The sequence below is a fragment of the Athene cunicularia genome, assembly GCF_003259725.1.
Source record: "Athene cunicularia isolate RWA chromosome 2 unlocalized genomic scaffold, athCun1 chr2_part1, whole genome shotgun sequence".
NCBI classification, from domain to species: Eukaryota; Metazoa; Chordata; class Aves; order Strigiformes; family Strigidae; genus Athene; species Athene cunicularia.
Window position 1 is genome coordinate 5,993,357 of NW_020799095.1, and position 21,741 is coordinate 6,015,097.

Here is a 21,741-nt window from a genome sequence, read left to right on the forward strand (position 1 = left end):
TTTGAATTTTTCAGACCTGAGAAACTCTCAGTTCAGTGTCTTGTGCATTTCTGGGCTGTCAAAGTGAAACCATTGCAGCTAATAACTTTATAAAGGGAAAATCTCACTGCCAAATTCATGACTGTTTCCTACTCTTGCACTGATGCATCGTAGAAAAGATGTTTTGCTTTCTCTTGCATGAAAAAGCAGCCACAGATGACTAGCCTCACAGAACAACTTCATTTTCTTTCCTACTACAGCTTTGACGTGCAGGGAACCACACTGATTGAGAGCGATCTCCCCACCCTTGCTGGGTGAGCTACCCTCACCCACTCTGCTCTTCTTCTCCTGTGGTTGTAGTTTCCAAAGGGCTTGCCAGCTGCAACAGGGGCAACTCTGCCAGACTCCGTCCTCTGCACTTCACAAGGAGTACCCAGAAATGCTGCAATAAGAAATTCGAGGTGTGGGTTCTCCTTTGGTCGCTGTAGATGAGCTACTTCTTTTGGTAACTTCAGTAGGTTGACCCTAGCTGAGTGCCGGGTGCCCACCAAGCCACTTTATTGTTCCCCTCCTCAGCTGGACAGGGGAGAGAAAAAATAACGAAAGGCCCTTGGGTCAAGATAAGGACAGGGAGAGATCATTCACCAATTACTGTCATGAGCAAAACAGATTCGGCTAGGGGAAATTAGTTCATTACCAATCAAATCAGAGTAGGATAATGAGAAACAAATTCAAATCTCAACACTCCCCCCACCCCCCCATTCTTTCTGGGTTGAACTTTATTCCCAAATTCTCTATCCTCTCCCATCCAGGGTGGCACAGGGGGATGGGTAATGGGGGTTACAGTCAGTTCATCATCTGTTGTTTCTGCTGCTGCTTCCTACTCTGTGGGAGGACTCCTTACACTCTTCCCCAGCTCCGAGAAAGTTCTTCATTAACTTCTCCAACATGAGTCCTTTCCACAGACTGCAGTTCTTCATGAACTGCTCCAGTGTGGGTCCCTTCTACAGGGTGCAGTCCTTCAGGAGCAGACTGCTCCAGCGTGAGCTCCTTTCTTCACAGGTTCTGACAGGAGCCTGCTCCAGTGCAAGCTTTCCATGGGGTCACAGCCTCCTTTGGGCATCCCCCTGCTCCGGCGTGGGGTCCTCCACAGGCTGCAGGTGGAGATCTGCTCCCCCGTTACCCTCCCTGGGCACAGGGCACAGCTGCCTCACCATGGGCTGCACCACGGGCTGCAGGGGAATCTCTGCTCCAGCACCTCCTACCCCTCCTTCTCCACTGACCTTGGTGTCTGCAGATTTGTTTTTCTCATCTATTCTTACTCCTCTTTCCAGCTGTGGTTGCACAGGTTTTTTTCCCCTTTCTTAAATATGTTATCCCAGAGGCACTACCACCATCACCAATGGGCTTGCTCTTGGCCAGCAATGGGTCCATCTCGGAGCTGGCTGGCCTTGGCTCTACTGGACATGCCAAGCTTCTAGCAGCTTCTCACAGAAATGACCCCTGTAGCCCCCTGCTACCAAAACCTTGCCACACAAACCCAATACAGTAACTCATCCCTGGCTGTAGATGCTGGGCAATGAAATACATGGACCTGAAAGGCTGGGCAGGAGTTAAACATCAGCATGGTCAGCTAGCGGCTCTTGTGAGCAGGAGGTGGATGGCTGAATAATTGCATGACACTGCGAAGCAGAGAGTAGAATTCATCCTCACTGATGATCCATGACTGAGAAAACCACACAAGCTGAAGAGTCTTCCCTAGCATGATTGTCTTGTTATTTCTGACTGTAAAAAAAGGCCTCAGTTCCCCCCTCTACCAAGTATATTTTTTTTGCTTCCCACTTAGCACAAGAACTAATGGATGCAGAGTGAAAATCAGGGCACTGAACATGAAATAATGTCTCCTCCATTGCCTTTTTTTAGCTTGCTTTTCTTTTCTATAAAGCACACCTCGTGATGGAAGCTTCCAAAACGAGAAGACAGCACCACAGGCAATATCAGAATAGGTGATTTTCCCCCTTTGTTTTTTCAGAAGTCTCTTTTACAGAGGTTTCCATTTCTGGTTGCCAGGGGCTCTTGGCAGCAGGAAGGCTGACTGAGCATTGTTATGAAATGCCATTTAAAAAAATCTTTTTATTAATATTTCCCCCAAATTTATTTGTTTCAATAGCAGAAGATTTACTGCAAGTTTTAGAGTTATGTTCAAAATTCATGAACACAAAGGATGTTGAAACGATGCAAAAATGTATTGCTTCCCAAAGGAACATTAATAATACATTTGTAGATATTGAGACCCGCTCTATACTAGTTGAGACAGAGTCTGGATGCAACGTATTCACTAGCACTGTGGATAAATCACCTTGATAAATTCTTCATGCTCCACTGTAATCTCCAAAAACTCTGACTGGCAAAAAATCAGCCTTGCTGATCCATCTGCGATTCTTCTCACTACCTTGTTATTCATCTGCAGTGACACCTGAGGTTGAAATAACAAATGTCTTTATACATCTGGCACCACAAAACAAATCTACTTCACAAAAGAAAGTCTTGATTTTTAAAATATACTACCTGTGTTCTCCTGCACACTTCTCCCATATATTCCCCCCTCAGTACATCAGATCACACTTCAGAAATATATTTATATGTGCTTTGGTTCTCACGAGATTACTATCAATGCTTTTCAATAATTACTACACAAGAAATAGTTCTTCCAAAATTATCAGTGCAGTAGACGCACTGCACGACAGTCCATTCCTAACTGCAATAAGCATCATATTCTACTCACAGCTAACTTCGGAGAAGTACACCTCTATAAGCTCATGCATTACTTTAAAAATCAACTATAAATACTGCTTTGATGATTTAAGCACTGAGGAGATCCAAATACTTGGTCTGAGTTTCATTCCCTTGTGAATGCCACTGCCCCAGAGCAAACACAGATGGATGCATCCTTTGCGCTAGATCACGGGCTTGGCAACATACTACCCCTATCAATATAGTCTCTGAACAGGAACTCCTCACAATCAGTGACAATATGCCTCCAGTCCAAAACACAGGATGTACAACATGCAGTTTGGAGATAGAGCAGGACCATGCGTGATCTGCTTTCCTCAATGGATATAAAGCTTGAATCCCTTCAATCCACTGGACAAAAGAGGCTTTACACTTGTCAAGGCCATGCTGAAAAGCATCACCTCTACTAGACCTAAAAATTTCACCTTGAAACACTGAACACTGACACTTTCCAGTCTCCCGTAAGTCACAAGACAGCAAGTAAGAGGGACTCTACTATAACTTTGCTGCACTGAAACACAGAATACAACTTGCAAATTAAAATTTGAGAGCAACATGTCTCTACTCCATAAATCTCACACTCGTGATTAAACGTGTTAGGATAGGTGTTGCTAACGTCATAGTCAAACACCACCCGGTTTCCAAGTGAATACTTGGAGTCATGAATTCATTTGGATTCATCTCTGACATTTTGACAGCAGGCACCTGAGGGTGCAGAGAACATTCCATATAGGGGACATATCCCTTTGAGGATTAAATGTAGGATTATTCAACCAGGAAATTTAATTTTAAAAGACAAGTACTAGGAGACAGATTTCTTTTTTCATTCATTCTTCACACTTTCTGTAATAATATGAATACTTCTAAAAATAAAAGCATAAGGATGGCATAACCAATGCCTGTTAATAGAAAAATAATTGGCTTAAATGAGGCACACATTCATATGCACAAAAAACAAATGGCCCAACAATTCTTTTGAGAGTTACAATATTTGTAGCCATATGGTATTACTTATTAATTGTTACAATTACTAAGAGCCAAATATATGCTCGACACCATACAACACATGCAAGTACTGTCAACCCCTGGTCCAAAATGCTCTCAGTTCAAAAGACAAAACATGTAGGAACAGGAGATACTGAGAAATGCAGCGACAAGAATAACAGCCCAAGGTCTCCCTGATATTATGAGGTGGATTGGGCCTTACTCTTGCAGCTACATCAGGACCATCCCTCCTCTGAAAATGACAAATGGGCTCTAATCTTTTCTCCTCCACAGTGAGCCATGAAAAAGAAGCAAGAAAATGGGAACATGTTTTGAGGTTTAACAATCCACTCCATTTTGGGCCTTTGGCAATTTATGCTATTTGAAAGTAAAGCTCAAGCTGTTCTTTCTATGATGGGGCTGCTCTGGAGCATGGCCTGCCTAGAGTCTAGAGAAGCACAAGCTCCTGTGCTGAACTGTGCCCTGCAGCTCTGGGTCACCACAGAGCCTATGAACCAGGGGAACAATGCTGAAAATTTTGGAGCACCAGTGAAAAGCATTGTAGGAAAGGCAGGTCGCTCTGGTAGGAGTGAAGCACATTTAACTGGATGTCTTGGTTTGTGCTTGGTGCTACAGCATCCCCACAGCTCTCCCTGCTGCCGGGTTCATGGCCCTGCCTACTTCACACTAGTCCAGGAGCAGGGAACACCCACAGGAGGGGGCAGTGGCCTTCTCAGGGCAGTGAAGAACCACATTAAGTCATGAAAAGGCATCATCACCTTCTGGAAGACAAAGGGATATTTTCCACACTGAGAAACACCAGTGAAGATAGGTGCCTTGTAATCAAGAGAAGCTTAATAACCAGGAACATTAAAGATGCTTCCAGTAACGATTCAGACCAAGATATTTCCCTCAGAACTGCCTTCGATTTCTCAATAGATTTTCCCAAAACAAGAGCTAGACAGGTCTACATACACTGCACACCACTCACCCCAGGTTTTCTCTGGCTCTGTAAAGTACAAGGGGACACGACATTCTTTTATCCTGTAGAAGCCCCTCCTTGGACAATGTACACTAAGCATTCTCTGTCTTATGCTGTCTCCAGTCCATCCATCTCCATCTCAGAGGCCAGAGGATTTATATCTGATTCCCTGTCAGTCACATACATGCTTTGCAGTGACTTTGCAACTAATGGCTCCAGTTCTAAATGTCCCAAGGGCCAGGAAAGATGCACTATAATATGCACACCTGAAGCCCAGGGTCTTGTTGCCCTATCTTGTAGATTATCTGTCTCCTAAGGAGAAAAAAAAGCTGCTCGTGTCCATCCCTACTAAACTGTAGCAACTATTCCATTCCTGCACATCCTTCTTGTCTGCTCCTGGCAATCAGTCTCGGAGCATCCTCCTTCCCTAGGCACGTATTGCTCTTTCTCTGGCACAGGCTTCATCCTTAATAACTTTCAGGGCACTTCTGTGCAGCACAGACTGTAATGTGATTAACTTTATGCTTCACAACCTCAGTGTTAAGAAGCAAGTCCCGGGGCAGGGATTTGACATGAGGCTCTCAAGCATGTATAGGACCTTGATCAGAAAAACAGCTCTTCCTTCCTGAAATGGGAGAACAAAACAGCTTTGAACTAGGTGAAAAGGCTCTAAGGAAACAACACTGGCAAACCCGTGCACTACTGAAGTGAAAGACATAAAACAGGAACATAATTGCTCCATTCTACCTCCAAGACAAGGCCAAAAGATCACAGGGTTTGAAACTATTTTCCTTCTCTCCCTGTGCTTTAAGGCTCTGAATTAACTCTATACAAGTGATTTGCCCTGTAAGCATACTGTTGTCCATTTATCAGGTGCTCTCCTTGTTTGTTATCTTCACTTTCTTTTCTTTGACATCTTAATTGTGGTGTCTGTATGTTAATTGTTAATGCCCTCAGCAATGAGAAGCTGTGATACCATAAAGAATTTGTAGCCTCTACAGGAGCCAGTAATATCTAATGCTTTAGAAGATACTGCAAAGTCATTATTCTCCTTCTCATGGGATGCTAACTTCAAGAAGCAGTGCCTTTTTCAAATGCATAAATTAGAATCTTCATGTTAAAGTACTGAGAGTCCCTCACAGGCTGGCTGCAAGGCAACTGCAGCAGCAACAAAGCCCTGGGATTTACAAAACGGATTTATAATCTGGCCAGAAATCACAGTGTTTTCATGAGTTTATACAAAAGTCCTGTCATTAATACTCCATGGTTCGCTCTGAAAGGCACAACGAAATATGATGTGAGGCATTGCATAAATGCACAGATATTTAAGCTCTTTAAGGTTCTCCTGCAATGACTCATAACTACTGATGACATTGGTTATCAACCTATTTAAGACCAATATTTCTCAATGATGAGAGGGAATTGTTTGTTTCTAGCAATAAGGAAGGTCCCTGTGTTAAACACCACAAAGAGGTATGGTCTGAATGTTTCCATCTAAGCAATATTTTAACTTTCCATGCAGAGCATGCTTTATTCTGTCACAGCACACACATGTGTTTCTACTGATGATGGCAGTGGCTTGAAAGATATCTATATGCACCAGCAGTACAGAGTAAGAACAGTACAGTGAATACAGAATATGCACCCAATAAATTTGATCAGCACAAGTGTCTTAGTGTGTATATGAAATACACCTACACCTAGATTGCAACTATACCTGCAATAAGCAGTGAATATATCTGCTTTATTAAAAGGAATACCTAGTCATCTCTCTCCCCATCCTGTATTGCTTCCTTCCCTGATCATCCCTTCACTGACAGGATACAAGAAAGGTTTATTTTCCTCCTTCTCCAAGCAGCTGGAATCTGTTATAGCAGAATTAGTAAGCAATGTCTTGTGAAAGCTACTCCAACCATGGTGAGCTGCATGGCCATGTGAATACACAAGAGCAGCCTTTGTGGACCAGATGCATGTAGGAGTGTATAGAAAGGACAGAACATGTCTCCTAGTGTATGAGACAGATCAGTTTAGCAGCTGTGAAATTGTGAAATCAGATACTTAATTGCATAAATTCATTGGAACCTAAATTAATTAGGTAATGTCTGCGTAATGCTTTATGAAGTACTGAGTAAGAAGCTTTTGTTACCACTACTAGGAACTGTAAATGTGCACTTGATTCAGTGCCCCTTCTTTTTTTTTTTTTTTTTTCCTTTATAACCTGGTCTTAGTAACCACCGATTATCATTCACCAACTCTGAGGTAAAAGACATGGTCTGCACAGTATTACATAGTTTTGAAACAAAGTCTGCTCCCTTACATAATGAGAAAAGGGATCAGATTTTTTTCACAGTATCTTGGCATTCTGTATGAAAGACATATGTCTAGTGCAATTCCTAAAGGCATCTGCAGAAGTTTCCTACTTAGCCACCATGAAGACAGCAGGTTAACCTGCTTAGGTACTTAAGAAAACTCACGGAGGACCCAAGAGAGTTATTAAGCATTTGCTGTTTTGGAAAACCTGGCCCCAAAATCCTGTCCTTGTCCCTGGATATGACAATAGCCTGGGCTTGAGTGAAAAGAGTAACTCAAGAACCATATCATCATCACAACAGAGCAGAAAAGTTCAGTGATGGGGAAGCTGGGCAGGGCCACACTACATTATTACTTCAAAACCTGGACTGCTGGGTTCCTCCTGGGCACTCATGGTGCACATAACAACCATGGTGCACACACACCAGCCAGCATGGGCACCCAGCTCCTCCATCCCACGGAAAGACAGCCTTGGTGTTGAGGTTCCCCTGTGAGAAGGGATGTAACATGCTATAAACTTTCTCTCCTAATTTCCAGAACCTTTTCTGAACCTAGTAGAGCAGTGGTTTTAAGCCACTATAGCAGGGGTAGAGTATTTTTCCTGCCAAGGTCACTTTTCAAACATCTTTTGTGGAACATATAACAAACACCTTCCCTTTATCTAAGAATAATGCAGGGGAAAAAAATCATGTGAAATGAGACTGTGTGCTTTTTCCAGACCTTGGGAACGCATCCTGCCCTTAAGGTTTCAGGCATTAGAGGATATACATAGTTTAAACTGATAATATACTACAAAACAATATGTTCATACCAATTATGTATAGGCCTTGATTTGTCAAGGAAGTTTTACAGACGCCTATCTTCAAAAAAAGACTAGCCGGATACACTGCTTTGAGAAGCAATGGCTTTATTCCAAAGGCTAACTTAGATGATGCTTCACAGCAATATTTTTTGCAGGTGGAGTTTCGAAGTCTTTCAGTGAGTTGAATGTGCCTAAATTTTGGCATGCCCTCGAGTTCTTTGGAGATCTATTGTAGAAATGGAGAGGACATCTTTATATTTGCTATTTAGAGATGGGACAGGGATAATACCCATCACATGCTGCCAAGCTGGATGACACTTTTTTTTATACATATTTATTCCAAACTGTTTCAACAGTCTGCAATGAGCTTGGTTTTATAAGTATTTCTTCTAAATTATTTACATAGCCTGCAGTAAGCTACAATGGACACAAACATGAGTGATCGAAGCTGCCATAACCTCCACACTTAGGTCTTCTTTGTTCGAAAATAATGGGATGTAGAGTGCCAACGGGTGGGTGGAGGGAGAAAAGTTCAAAGGCTTTGCAAAAAGTCAAAGAAATTTTGAACATATAAAAGTTCCAGCACTTAAACACAGCGCTATAAGTATCACTGTATTACTGACACTGGTGTTACACATCCCTGTGCATGGCAGTTCACATGTGGGGGAGTATCAGATAACAATGTATATCAGGTATCTAACAGTTAGCAATTTTTGTGTCTTTCTTGCAAACAGTCACAGGCATTGGATAATTCATGGACATTAGACGCCAGCATGTGTGATGACATAAAAATTTTCTTATTTCAAATTACTGTAACATAGTCCCACAACAATTCAAGCTAGTGGCTGCTGTAGGAGCAGTCTGACTGGTGCTAAGAGCTCTATTTACATATTTAACTGCCTTTGCTGGATTAGGGCTTGATTGCAATATTGTCAGAAACATTCCTATGTCTCAGGCACAGCCAGAAAGAAAAGGCTTTGGGAAAGGAAATAAATGCTTGACAGGATATTTTTGTTTTACAATGCAACATATCAAAGCAAGCTGGGAACATGAAGGCTGGGAATAAAATCCCAATCGTACTAAAGTCAGTTGGAGTTTTGCCACTGAATTCAATAGGACCAATATTTCATGGTCGCTAGGCTCCTGTCTCTGTAGCAGTAACATTTCTTCCTCCACTTGACTTGACAATGAGTCTCAGATACACACATGAAATTGCACAAGCTGCTAAGTCTTTGTTTCTGAAGTTTCATTTCTATTAGAGATGGATGAATAGACTTTTGAAAGGGAAAATAGAGAAAAGTCAAATTTGTACTCCTGCCTATTTACTCTCCCTCTAAAACCTCTCTCTCAAGGCTTGAGGCAAACAATACTGAATCTAAAATAAAAGATTAGACAGATACATTGTCATACAATGGGGATTGCTTCGGGTCCAAAATATAAGTAATTCACAAAACATGGAAATATTATTGTGGATTCATTTTTGACCTATCAAGTTATTTTTTCAACAAGACAGAAAGGAATTTTAAAACCAGATCCTTGCAGTATTTTCCAACTTTGGTAAACATCCATACTCATATATCTTGGTCTTCTAGCATAATTGTCATGGACATCATTACCAGAATGTCCCACAAACTGGTGTGTGAATGCTTGATGAACGTGAACACTGGCAAGTTAGCCATGCTCACAGTAATTATGAAAAATCTACAGGGTTCTAGTGCAAATAGTACCAGTATAAGCATAAAATTGAAGACTATCAAATGATATGTGCAAAGGTGTGAATTCCTTGCTCGCCAATAGAAAGAACAAATATAATAATGGAACCATTGCCTTTTTATCCCAAATTTAGTGTCAAGGACTTAAACCACGACCTGAAATTCTACCGCCTCAGGCCTATTCCACATCTTTTTGTGTTTCATCAAATCTGCAAGAACAGCGGAGAAGTTTTCACAGTATGTTAGTTGTTTGTGGGGTTGCTATGTCCTAAATTTGTATCTGCTCTTGGCAGAACAAGGCAAAACATCTCTTCCCCAATAGATGTACCTCAAACTCTTTAATGAATTTGTGCAATCTGTGGAAAGCTACCAAACTGTAATGCCTTTAAGGGGAAGAAAGTTCATGGAACCAACAAATTTAAAATAAATATTGCAAACTAGTCATGGGAACAATCTCAGTTTTAGAATCACAAGAGTCATCTGATTCACAGAGTTGTGCTTATCCAGGCAGTGAGCAGGAACATGCTCTCTCGTCTGTGTGCAGCCGAAATCTCACTAAAGGGCACATCAAGGACATTGGAGCCTACATCTGGTAAGAAAATGCATATTCAATTTAGTTTCTTTATAAGGTGCACCAGTTTACTTTTAAAGCTCTCCTTTAAAAGGTCTATTTTCCAGGAAGGAATCACAAAATGGAAAGTTGCAGCTCCTTTCAAGAAGACAAAGTTTTTTGCTGAGAAACTGAAGCAACAACCTTTAATTGAATTCTGGGGAAAGGAAATGTTGATGGACTGCTTGCTGTGAGCTGCCCAATGGGCAGTCTGTTACCAGGCCACATGACTCTCATACACAAATGCTCCAGTCTGGTGAGTATCCCAAAAAGCTTTGTACATGAAACACTGCATACCCAGAAGCTGTTTACCTTTCTAATTTTTAAGCAAACCAGATGGAATTTGTTGCTGGATAGCCACTCCCTGCTGCTTTCTGCTCAAGCTAACACCTACCAGCCTAACAGAGCACAACAAAATGCTGTTTTCTTTTATCTTTGCAAGTCCTTGCAAATGATAGGAAGAGACTCTTTGCTGATTTGTATCAAGTGATCCCCAGTACCTTTAAGCCTACATCAGCTCTGTTTCTATCACATGGATTAATTATACATAGCTCATGCAAACTGAGAGCCCTCTGTTGAAGCAAGTAGGCTCATTTGTGCTAAGGACACAGTACCTAGTGGTCACAGGATCAGAGGGTTTGATGAGAGCTTTTGACATCATCTAGATGACCTCTGTCTCCCCTGAGAGATGTTTTTTTTTTTTCCATTTGGCACTTCACTGGCAGCCTAAAATCCTCCTGACTATCCTGTTCTAGCATTTCAATGTCCTAACCTACTAAAGCATTTTTGTCTGATGTCTAACATCAAGCTACTGCTCTATAAATCAATTTCTTTATGTCTTATCTACTACTATGGGCAGAGGACAGGTAGCTCCCCTGCTTCTGGTAGTAGTCTTTTTCGTACTGTTACCCTGCCTCCTCACTTGCTATAAACGAGTCATATATAATTGTATAAACGAGCCATCAGTGCATACTGTCTTATTAATACCATGTAATTATTCACAGACGGTACTTGGCAACAGTAGAACAGGAGTCAGTAGATGTTGGTTCCTATTAGAGGCAATCAGCATTAGGAGATAATGCTGCTCAGCACTTTTCAGAAGGCACCGAGAACTGGGTCTTTGGTAAAACAGGAATTTGACAAACTCACATTGCTTATCAAATATTTATGAAAAGAGGGATGAGCCCCTGGACTTGCTTCAGACTTGAATGGAGCACTGGCTTGTGCTAACCCTTTCTACAGAGTGAACTTCACCACAAGAGACTTAACTGAAAGGCAGTCAGGCTGCCACTTAAAAGCGAGGAAGGCAAGCTGCATCCACAGCAAGGGGATACAAGATCTGTGACAGTCTGTGTTATAAGGCACAGACACTCGCTTCCATTTTTGCTCAGAGAGTGGTACAAGTCTGTACATAGGAGACTCTTTCTATTGATATTACTGGGCATTGTGCCAGGCCTCGGAGATGAAAGACTGATGCTTGGGAACGCACTAAGTGATAATGGCATGAAGACACTCAGACTGGCGTTTATTTCCAGATGCTATGGTGAAAGGTCCTCGTACAGACACTGGTTCTGTAAGTAAACAGAAAATAAAAGTCCTTCATTTTTTCAGAAAAATAAATGTCTGAAGAAGGAAGTCTTGCATACAGCTCATGTGCCAAGGGCTTCACCAGTTACATTTCTCTGCATTTTTCTCTAGTTTATATGCAACTTGGAAGCCTTTAGTGAACAGTGCATGCATGGTAAATTGTAATGTGCATGTTTTATTACAGAAAATGCAGACATATTGTGGCTCATGCTGTAGGGCTTAAATCATCACATTAGGTCTTTATAAAAAATGGTGAACGCTCAGCCTCATGGGAAAGGCATTTGCATCTTCATCATTACAGAGGCAACAAACTTCATCCATAAAGATGTGCCTAGAACAAATGGCAGCAAATTGTGGACACATGTTTTGCTTTAATTGGTCCTCATCAACTCAATCTAGCTAGTGACTTCAAAGAACTCTCACTAAGAAACCTCTTCCAAATTCTGCGTTTTAATCTTTTTATGTTTGGTTGGTTTTTTTTGGTTTTTTTTTTTTTTTTTTTTAATGTCTTACAGATTTTGGATTAAATAGAATCTTTGAAGATACATTTTGGAAGTACTGCTTCTTTACAGTTAAATCACATGTTTAATTACTTGTTCATAAATTATGAATGACTAAAGTAGCATCGCCCAGAGCCCCTGTCCTGGGCCCAATGTAGCACTGCAATTTTTACAAAGTCTACCTCTTGACAACTGAGATCAGATGCAAGCCAGCTACAACCACATTCAAAAGAGCAGCTGATGCTACTGTCATTTTCACATACTATTCTTGATCTGCATAAACGGGTGGAATATGCTCTTTTTGGAAAGCACAGCAGAAGAATATGAATGCCAATAAACTGATTATATAACTCATCTAAAATTAGCAAAATAAAAGATGTGTGCTACATTTACTATCTTATTTAGATATGGGCCTAGCATAAAAAACCAGCTAACAAATCCAACCATTCTGTAAATCTAACAAATATCTACATAAGCTTTTTCTTCCAGCCCCAAAGCCAAGCACTTCGTATGAGTACGAGGGTCCCCGTGTCTCATGTACTGCACAGACACAGCTGAACACAGCATAAATGAACAGAGCTGGAAATGAATACAGAAGTGTGTAGCTACTACCGGCCCAGTGGCACTGGGACTCAACCAAGATGTGACCAGCCTCATAGTAATGCACCAGTTTGGGGATGAAACTGCTTCTTCCTACATTTCTTAGTCACAGGCACACTCACACAAGCAGAGTTTTGCCTCTCCACTGTTTCTCTCATTGCTGCTTCTACAAAAATCACCAACACTTCATTCTAGCCAACCTAGTTTTTGACTCACAAGAGTACATACATAGTGGACTTCTCTCTATAGCCCTGAGCCTCAATTAATCACTCATAACACAGCAGACAAGCTGAAAATGCTGCCACATCACAGAGGCAGCACCATGGACCCACTTGTTGCAGTTGCAGATGAGAAAGGCAGGCAGGCATAGGACGTTGGTGAATCAGCCCAAAGTAGAACATTCTCTTTCGACACTTTCTTTGAAGGTTTGTTTTTCTCCTCTCATATGGTAGCAGCAATTTTCCCTCTTTTGTGCAAATGAAACAAGTAAGACCATGCTGCAGGCCCTTCTTACAGCATAAAGAACAGTTACAGGAAACACATTAAAGTCATTTCCTCTTCCTTGGCTGCAGAATGCACAGTGGGGATTGTCTTTAGCATTGTGGTATAACTGGGGGAAAAGTGAGCTTAGGTAGCATGCCTACTGGGCATCTAAAAGGAAACTGATTTAATAGGAATTAAGTAACTTGGTGGATCTTGTCATAGGCTTCTTACAAACCAGCCAACCAAAGAGCCAGTGAAAAAACTCATTCCAGATGCCCAAAATATCTCTTATATATCTATAGCTGTTGCATTTGTTAATTACATTTATTACACATTTTTGCTGTGCTCAAAGAAATAAAGCAGTTCGTTTATCTGTCAGTATAAATAGGATTTTCAGAATCCATCTTTTTGAATTACATCGTGAAGTTCACAATGTTGTTGCGAATATATATATGTGTGTGTGTGTGTATACAACTTGCTCAGCCTTTCCCTCTTCATTTTCAGTGTTCCTCAATTTGCTGCCTAGATCTTCAACATCTTATCCTGAAAAATATAGTTTAAACCAGAAGGGATAGCAACGGGGAATGATGCCAAGCAGGGAAGCATGATATCTAAAAAAAAATTACAGAAAGACCCAACACTGTGATAGGCTGGAGGTAGAGTAAATCTTCCTTTTTTTCCCTACCATGTTTGTAGAAATGTATTCATGCGATTCAGTTTCACGTTTTCATTACAATGAACTTAATGTTGTTGCAGCAACAGAGATAATTTTAGAATTAAGTTACTATTCAACACACAGAAACATGTCAAAATGTGACAAAGTATTCTAGCTATTGCAAAACACCACAGCCCCCACTGCTGCCAGTGCGTTTCTGGTTACAGCCCTCGCTGAGGAGATCTTCCCCCACTGCACTTCAGCCAGACACCCAACCTCCGGGAGCCAAAGGTGTGCTGGCAGGCAGGTCACCTGGGCACATCTGGCCTAGCTTTATGCTCGTAAGAGCAAAATGATCTTGGGTGTACCTCCAGAGTCTCCCTTCAGCTGTCAGGAAGGCACAGCTGAGTTTCTCCTATGTCACAGGAGAAGCTGTAAATAAGAACAGGAACACTAGCCAACCTAGAAAAGCAAAAGAAATCTCTCGCTCTATACCCCGATGGCAACGAGTAAAAGAAAGATGTGATATTAACTGGATTTCTGTAACAGTCCATAACAGTTGTTAGACTTCATTTCCACATGTGCCAATAAAAGTAAGAGGCCTTGTATTGTTCATTCCATGCATGTTAATCATGATTGTCTGGTTTCTGTTTTGTTTGGACAAGAATATGAGAAATCTGCACAAAATTGTCTATGAAAATATGTATCTTGAAGTCAGAAATTCTGCTGAATTGGTGAGATCAAACAACCTTTTTTTAGATTTTTACTGAAAATAAGCAATTTCCTTCATAAAACATATGACAGCAAGTGATTACACTTATTTCATCTATACTTACTTTATTTAATCTCTAGAATTTTGTCGAAAAATTGTGGCTTGTGACACTGACGCTGAAAATTGTCAGTCTACAGATATGCCCAAACAGTGTCAATACTGTTTTACTTGCTTCCATAAACAGGGGAGGCAGCCCCCACCTAACACAGCTTAAATGTCACCTGAGTCTTTTTGCTGGACTTTCATGTTGCATGGACTCTTCTGAAAGCCAAAACATACAAAAAAGAAACTAGTTATCTCAGGAAGTGACACAGAATTTGGGTCTCTGTGAGTCTGGAGCTCTCTTCCTTCACTCATAGATCTTTTGAGAGACCACTGCTAGACATGCCAAGTGGGATGGATACCTTTTGTCCACTGAGAACTGGACAAAAAACATAATTACAAAAATGTTGCATTATTTCTTCCAACCACCATCCTGTTTCCACATTTCAATTTTCTGAGGATGTTCACAGTTGCAAGGCACAGCAAATCAATTTTATTCTTGTACAAGACCCTGCAGAATCAGCTTCAACCTGTTTTTTTAACGCATCTCCAAATGTCTCAGTTAATAATTTAAATTTCATATGGTTCCTCCAGGTACCTGAAACAAGGCACATGGTTAAGTACCTCCCTGAACTATGTCCAGCATAAATATTACTATCATATAAATATTTGAATTGTTCTTTTCTTACAAAATAAAATAATTAATATGTACTTACTAAACAGTTGGCAATAGAGGACCTGTAAGCTTCTCTTCATGGTATCATGTGGTCCTGCTGGTCTGCCAGTTTATTCATGATTCTGTCAAAAACATCAAGAGAAGAAGAAAATTATTTATTACAAAATGTCGTTCTATTGTTATACATTGTTATACATTGTTGATTACAATGTAAGATGAAGCTTCATAAGAAAATTGTGTTGATTAGCAATGGGAAATTGCCTAATTTCACTTTGCTTGTGTTAGCCATGTTCTCCAACAGCTTGGTAGAGCTATGGCCAAAAAGGGCAAAAAATTCTCAAAGAGTATACAAAATACACGCACTGAGAATTACTTTCATATTGTGCCTATGACTTGATAAAAATCAACCTCACAAGAGTCTTTTTAGTTTGGAGAAAGGGTCCTCACTGGAGGAGCAAATGTGAGATGCGGACACTGCCAAGCAGCTGTGCTAGGCACACAGGGATGGAGTCTCCTCCCCAGGTCTCAAGTTTTTGCATCCCTCAAGAGGTACAGTGAGGATAAGGTCCACTCTCCTTTCCCAGTCTCCACAGTGTGGAGATCCCAAACTGCTGAAATGGTAGCACAGAGGGCAGCTTTGTTCTGGGAATGTTTAGCTTCATGTTAGGCAGCTGTTGTAGCACATGTCACCTCCCGACCTACCCCATCAGCTACCTGGGCTGCAGCTAGAGCTGCAACTAGAGAACCTTCTCCATGTCTTTGGAAACTTTCTATTTCTCTGGAACTGAACTATCTTGGTGTAGGAGGGAATTTCATAATTCTTGTAACTGCTGCCTGAGAATGGGATGTGGCAAAACTATCTGACCACTTCATCTCTCTGCCTTTGCCCACCTGGCGAGAGACTAGTAACATTTTAGGTGTCTTCATACGGTATTTTCAAATACTCATCACAGATACTTTTCACCTCAGTTTTAAAATTATTATGAAAACCTAAATCCAAATCATGCTGATATTATTCACATTGTGAGGAAAATAAATGCATAAATCAGAAGTGTAAATGCATAAATCAGCAAATGTAGTTCCAAAGCAATGCTATGAGTAATGTCTCACTGAGTACCCAAAGACAACACAGCATTTAAGCTCTTCATTCCATAAAAAAGCATTTGCTAAAGATTCATAACCAACTCTGAAAGACAGGACACTGAGATCATCCTCCTAAAATGCCTTGTGTCAGTATTAAATAGCATGTAGTATCCTCTAGTTTTCAGTTCAACAAAATTTCATCTTCTGAACTCCTGGGGACATTTCTGAGTCATTATAACATGCCCCCATACAAATATTTCAGAGCTTATTTAAAATGCAAACATGAAGACATAAAATAAACAAGTCAAACCAATGAATAACACCTTTGAACTGAATAAATGCTGAAGAATTTGTGAAAAGAGAACTATGGTTGACTTTTACGTGGAAGCCTCAGAAAGCTCGTGACTTTTCTTGCCGGTGTTCTGTAACAAAAGATCTTTGGGTTTTATTATTAGATATGGAAATTTATGTACACAAACACCATGTTTTTGGATTCTCCCATACTTTCCATTTAAAACTGGACCTTGAAAACATCTGAGTAACTTGAAGAAATGTCAGTATTTGCAAGATGTTTTCTCCTAAATGAAAGCAATCGTCTGTGAATCAATTTATTATTTTTTAATAAAAGTCCGAATTAGACTCATACTGTTGTTTGATAATGAGAACTTGCTGAGGGACTCCTGTTCACCCCTTTCTCCTTAAGGTTTACAAAACAGCAAAGCAGACATAGTAAAAAACACCTCAGTCTTTATGCATAAATAGACATCATAAATGACATCACTTTTCAAAGATGCATATACAAAAAACTATGTTTAGCATCCATTAAGATATTAATAAAAATACATGCAGGAAAGGACAAGAATCAGATAAGCCACTGACAATGTAGATTCCATAGGCCCAAGGACTCCGCTTGTAAGTTTGTGTCAAAACAGGGTTTACAAGCACTGACCTATCCTGAAGTTATAAAAATATAGTGGGAAAAAGGGAGAATCCTAAATTGCAACCTTAAATCCACGTTATTTACTTTGTAAACCTTGACTGTGCTACAGCTGATACAACTGTGATACAGTTTTTGGCTGTGAACCACAATTTCTTCATAGTTCTCTTCCATCTCCATGTTAATGATACCCATAATGTATAAAGGTATTTGCTTACAAATTCTGGTATTGTGATTATAAAAAAACAGTATGCCTTCGTGTGTATATTTATTTAGACAAGACTCTTATGGTAATTTCACCTGTGCTAAGAAACAGGAACTAGTGTGCATATGGGGAAAGAAACAAAGATTAGCACTGGAAAACTTTCACTGTGTTCTTCCATTGCCTTCAGTTAGAAGAGTTATCTTTTTGACTACATGGCCATATAATTATACATAGAGAACTCAGTGAAGATGCATAAACTGAGTTTTGCCATGAGTTTACAACCTCTCAATTTCTTCAAAGTCCTCGGTGTGACATAGGATTAATTAGAATAGAACATTCCAGTTGGAAGGCACCTACAATGATCATCTAGCCCAAGTGATTTAAATTTAAACATGGGTGGAAAATATTGCAATTAAACTTCTATAATTTTTAATACCTTAACTTCTTGTGTACAGGAAACCAAGTATTTATTTTACAGATATTGGAAGGCAAGAGACATTTAATGAGATTTATTTGTATACCTTTGGAAGCCAAATCAACAAATGATGGATCTCCAAAGGCAGAGACTACTTGTCTCTGAGACTATCAACATTGCACAAAGTTCAGGCAGATGAACCAGCCCATTAAGTGCCTGAATCAAGACCTGACATAAGAACAGAACCAGGGGAAAGCTCCAGTGACCCCATTACCCTGTCTTTAACATTAGCTGCTAGCAGGACTGTAGGGAAACAACATGGGTAACAACATAAGTGTAAAGTAATCCTTACACCCTGGCATAGGCTGCTCTATTTCCAGCTGAATACAGTGTCTGAGCTGCCATGTTTTTTAACTTGACAATAATTATTCCTTACTTATCTCCTCCATGTCATAGACAATTTCAGTCTTTCATTAGATAATTTAGAATCTCTTCTTCAAGCTCAGGAATTCGCATCATCTTGTTTCTGTTATACAGAAGATACACCCTATGTCTGGTAACCATCATGCCTGATAAGCTGTACATATCCCTTCTAGTTCAAATCTGAGAAGCAGGGAAGCATGCAGCCACCAAAACTTGAGTGTGTACTGGATTTTCATATTGAACAGTGATGTGTCCTGTTTCTTCTCTACTCCGGTCCTAATTCTGTTATGGTTCTCTTTTCCTTTGTGACTGCTGCTGAGATTTACTCCACTGTTTTATAGCTGCCTGGTACAAATCCCTGAGTGACAATAATACATCTGGAGTCCATCCTCAGGTATGTAGAGCCAGGACTGGTTTTTGCCTGTGTATGTGACTTTGCAATTACCAGCACTGAATTTCATCTGCCATTTTACCACCCGATCACTTACTACCTTGACATTTCTGAGAGATGGCCTATGATGACCTATTGTATATAGCATCTTCTGAAGTTGCCACAGTTTCAACACTAATACTAATTTCAGCAGCTTCCAATCACAGTTCAATCATAGAAAATCTTCTTTATCTCTGAAAAAGCAAAGTTTCATGGTCAGGCATTTGAAAAGCGGCAGAGGAAACCTCCTTTCTGAGTACTGACCCATGTCCAGACACCACAGTACTACCTCATGGCCATACAGGCACACCTAATCCAAAAGTTATTTTCCTGGAAGTACCTGTTTTTTGTAACCTTTATCTTATGAAAATCTTTTGGAGGCCTTCTGTGATAAATACATTTATTTATTACAATCAAGAAAGGTTACATATTGAGTGTCTTGTAGCTGAGAGAGCTTCAGTTCACCAACCCACGATTTCTTAAGTATTTGAGCATACACTTTTAGACACTAATAGATTAGCAGAGATGTGCACATGCGGATGGAAAATGCAGACACACAGCCAGTTCCTGACCTTGGGCAGATTAATGTAAAACCAGAGCATTGCCACCTGTTTTAAATACACCAACTGTCACTTACAAGAAGAAAAAAATACGAAGAGTGAGTAGAAACAGAAATGGTCCTGGGGGGGAAAAAAAAAAAAAAAAAAAAAAAAAAAGTGTGTTTAACTTTAATAATCCAAAATCTAATCTGAGTACCCAAGTTTTGTACCCACTTTATCCCCACTCTATTCTTTAACACTTCCCTGAATTTTCTTGTGAGTACTCTCCAATTTTAAAACATACTCTGGTTTAATATTTGAGAAGCCATTCTGAGTACTTGAAGGAATTATCTGTTACGAATATATGAGATCTTTGATTTTTAAAAAAATAATAATTCTTAACCTCAGTGTCCTAGATCCCTATTTAGGTCTCAAGTAAATGGACACATTCCCAATTACTCTGAATGCCCACTGTCTCTCCTCTGAAAACCAGGAAATAAAGGTCTAATTATGACTTTGGGGTTTTTTCTATACTGTAATAGATATTGGTGTATCTACTGATATATTTTGAAACAAAGTAATAAATCTAGTGCAAGTTTGTACTCAAATCAATTTCAATTTAGAAATTCAATAGTTAAATTGGTGGAAATCTGTATCCAGAAAAGGTGTCACATGCCTTGCCTCAGAGACTTGTGTTTGAAAATATAAACTAAGCATTTGGTGTCTGGACTTACATATCTTGCCCTTTCTAGTGCACAACATTTTGCATATCTTACGCAGGATGATGAATAGATGTGTGAAATCCCTATGGACAGCTAGCAATATTGTCTTTCACACTAAGTGATCCCCTCAATGTCGCAGCTAAATTAAAGAGGACAATGAAGATATAATGACGAATAGAAGACAAGAGAGTCCAAAAGAGCTGACAGCTCCCAGCCGTTTGTTACGTCTGATGGGATAAAAACATACCATCGGTGCCTTAAATTAAAGAAGAAATGGAGGAGAACTGAAGATGAGCATTGAGGCAAAGCTAACAATCAGTGGAGAACCCTTTTTCTTTGTGAGTCTGTCAAACAGAAGCCAGGAGCCTGAAATAAAGAAGCTGAAAAAATGGTAATGGAAAAAGGAGACAGGCAAAAGACATGCTACTTCCATCCCATGAAGCATGCAAACTTTATTATGTCATTTCTGACTGTCTTCTCTCCTCTATGGAACATTCTGGAAAGAATAAAAAGCTAAATCACTGACAGTTTTCAACAATATTATTCCTGGTTCTGCAGAAAATAAAAGAGAAAAAGACACACCTACAAGTTCTTCCATCTCCAATCATTGTTGAATCCTCAGTCAAGAAAACACAGCCTTGATCCTTTTAGTATCGTACTGTCCTGTGATGTTCAACAGGTGCCTTACAAGATAGCAGCTGGAGAGGCTCCTCACTTACAACTCAGAGAGCTGTGACTCCCCCAGGAGTTACTCACCAAGCGTAAACTCCACCGCTAAGATCTCCACCCACTGCCTCCCACAGGGTAGTCACTTAGAGGGTATTCAAGTGTGCCTCAAAAGGAAGTAGGTGTACTCTTCTTGAGTACAACTTCGTGTTTTCAAGTTTGTGTGATATGTTTCTTAATTCAGTGCCATACTTCCACAACTCAGCTGTTATTTTGCAAAATTTATATCCCAAAAAGCTTCAGGGCATGCTAATAAAAAGATGATTAACCTGCAGCAATATGATTCCTCCAAGCAAGAATTCTGTGTTCTTGTTCAACATGTGCCACATTGTCTGCTGTAATTTATTTCCCACTGCTTGGAATATGCAAACCATCATTACCATCTCTCTTCATAACATCCTGAGTGCAGCATTTTTTTATTTTTATGTCCCCTTTACACTTAAATCTTTTAACACTCTTTGGAATGGATTACTCTGTAGATCTAAGAAAGAACAATTCACATCTACTTCCACAATTATCCTCAAAAGTGTGTACCTCTCACTTCCCTGAAGTCCCCAAAAAGCAGGGTGTACCCTGCCCTCAGGGTATCACAGCTGATCAGAACCAGTCTTGCTGGCGCTGTGTGGATCTGTCATATGTGCATAAGGAATAGTCAGGTAGAAGCTGAACTAGAGATACTGCCATGCTTTTCTGCATAGACAAGATGTGCATCCCATATAACATGAACTTAGAAGCAGAGAATCTCAAACCATCCAGATAAAAATACACACCCCC

At 40.1% G+C, this 21,741-nt stretch overlaps 1 protein-coding gene across 1 annotated transcript in view; it reads right to left on the reverse strand.

Annotated features, from left to right (window-relative positions):
- Positions 1-21,741, reverse strand: part of TMEM108 (transmembrane protein 108) — a 162,997-nt gene that overhangs the window by 71,176 nt on the left and 70,080 nt on the right. Inside the window, exon 2 of the mRNA XM_026842400.1 lies at positions 15,528-15,609. Within this exon, the coding sequence (XP_026698201.1) occupies positions 15,528-15,567 (40 nt within the window). The 5' untranslated portion in view covers positions 15,568-15,609. The remainder of the gene's footprint in view (positions 1-15,527; positions 15,610-21,741) is intronic.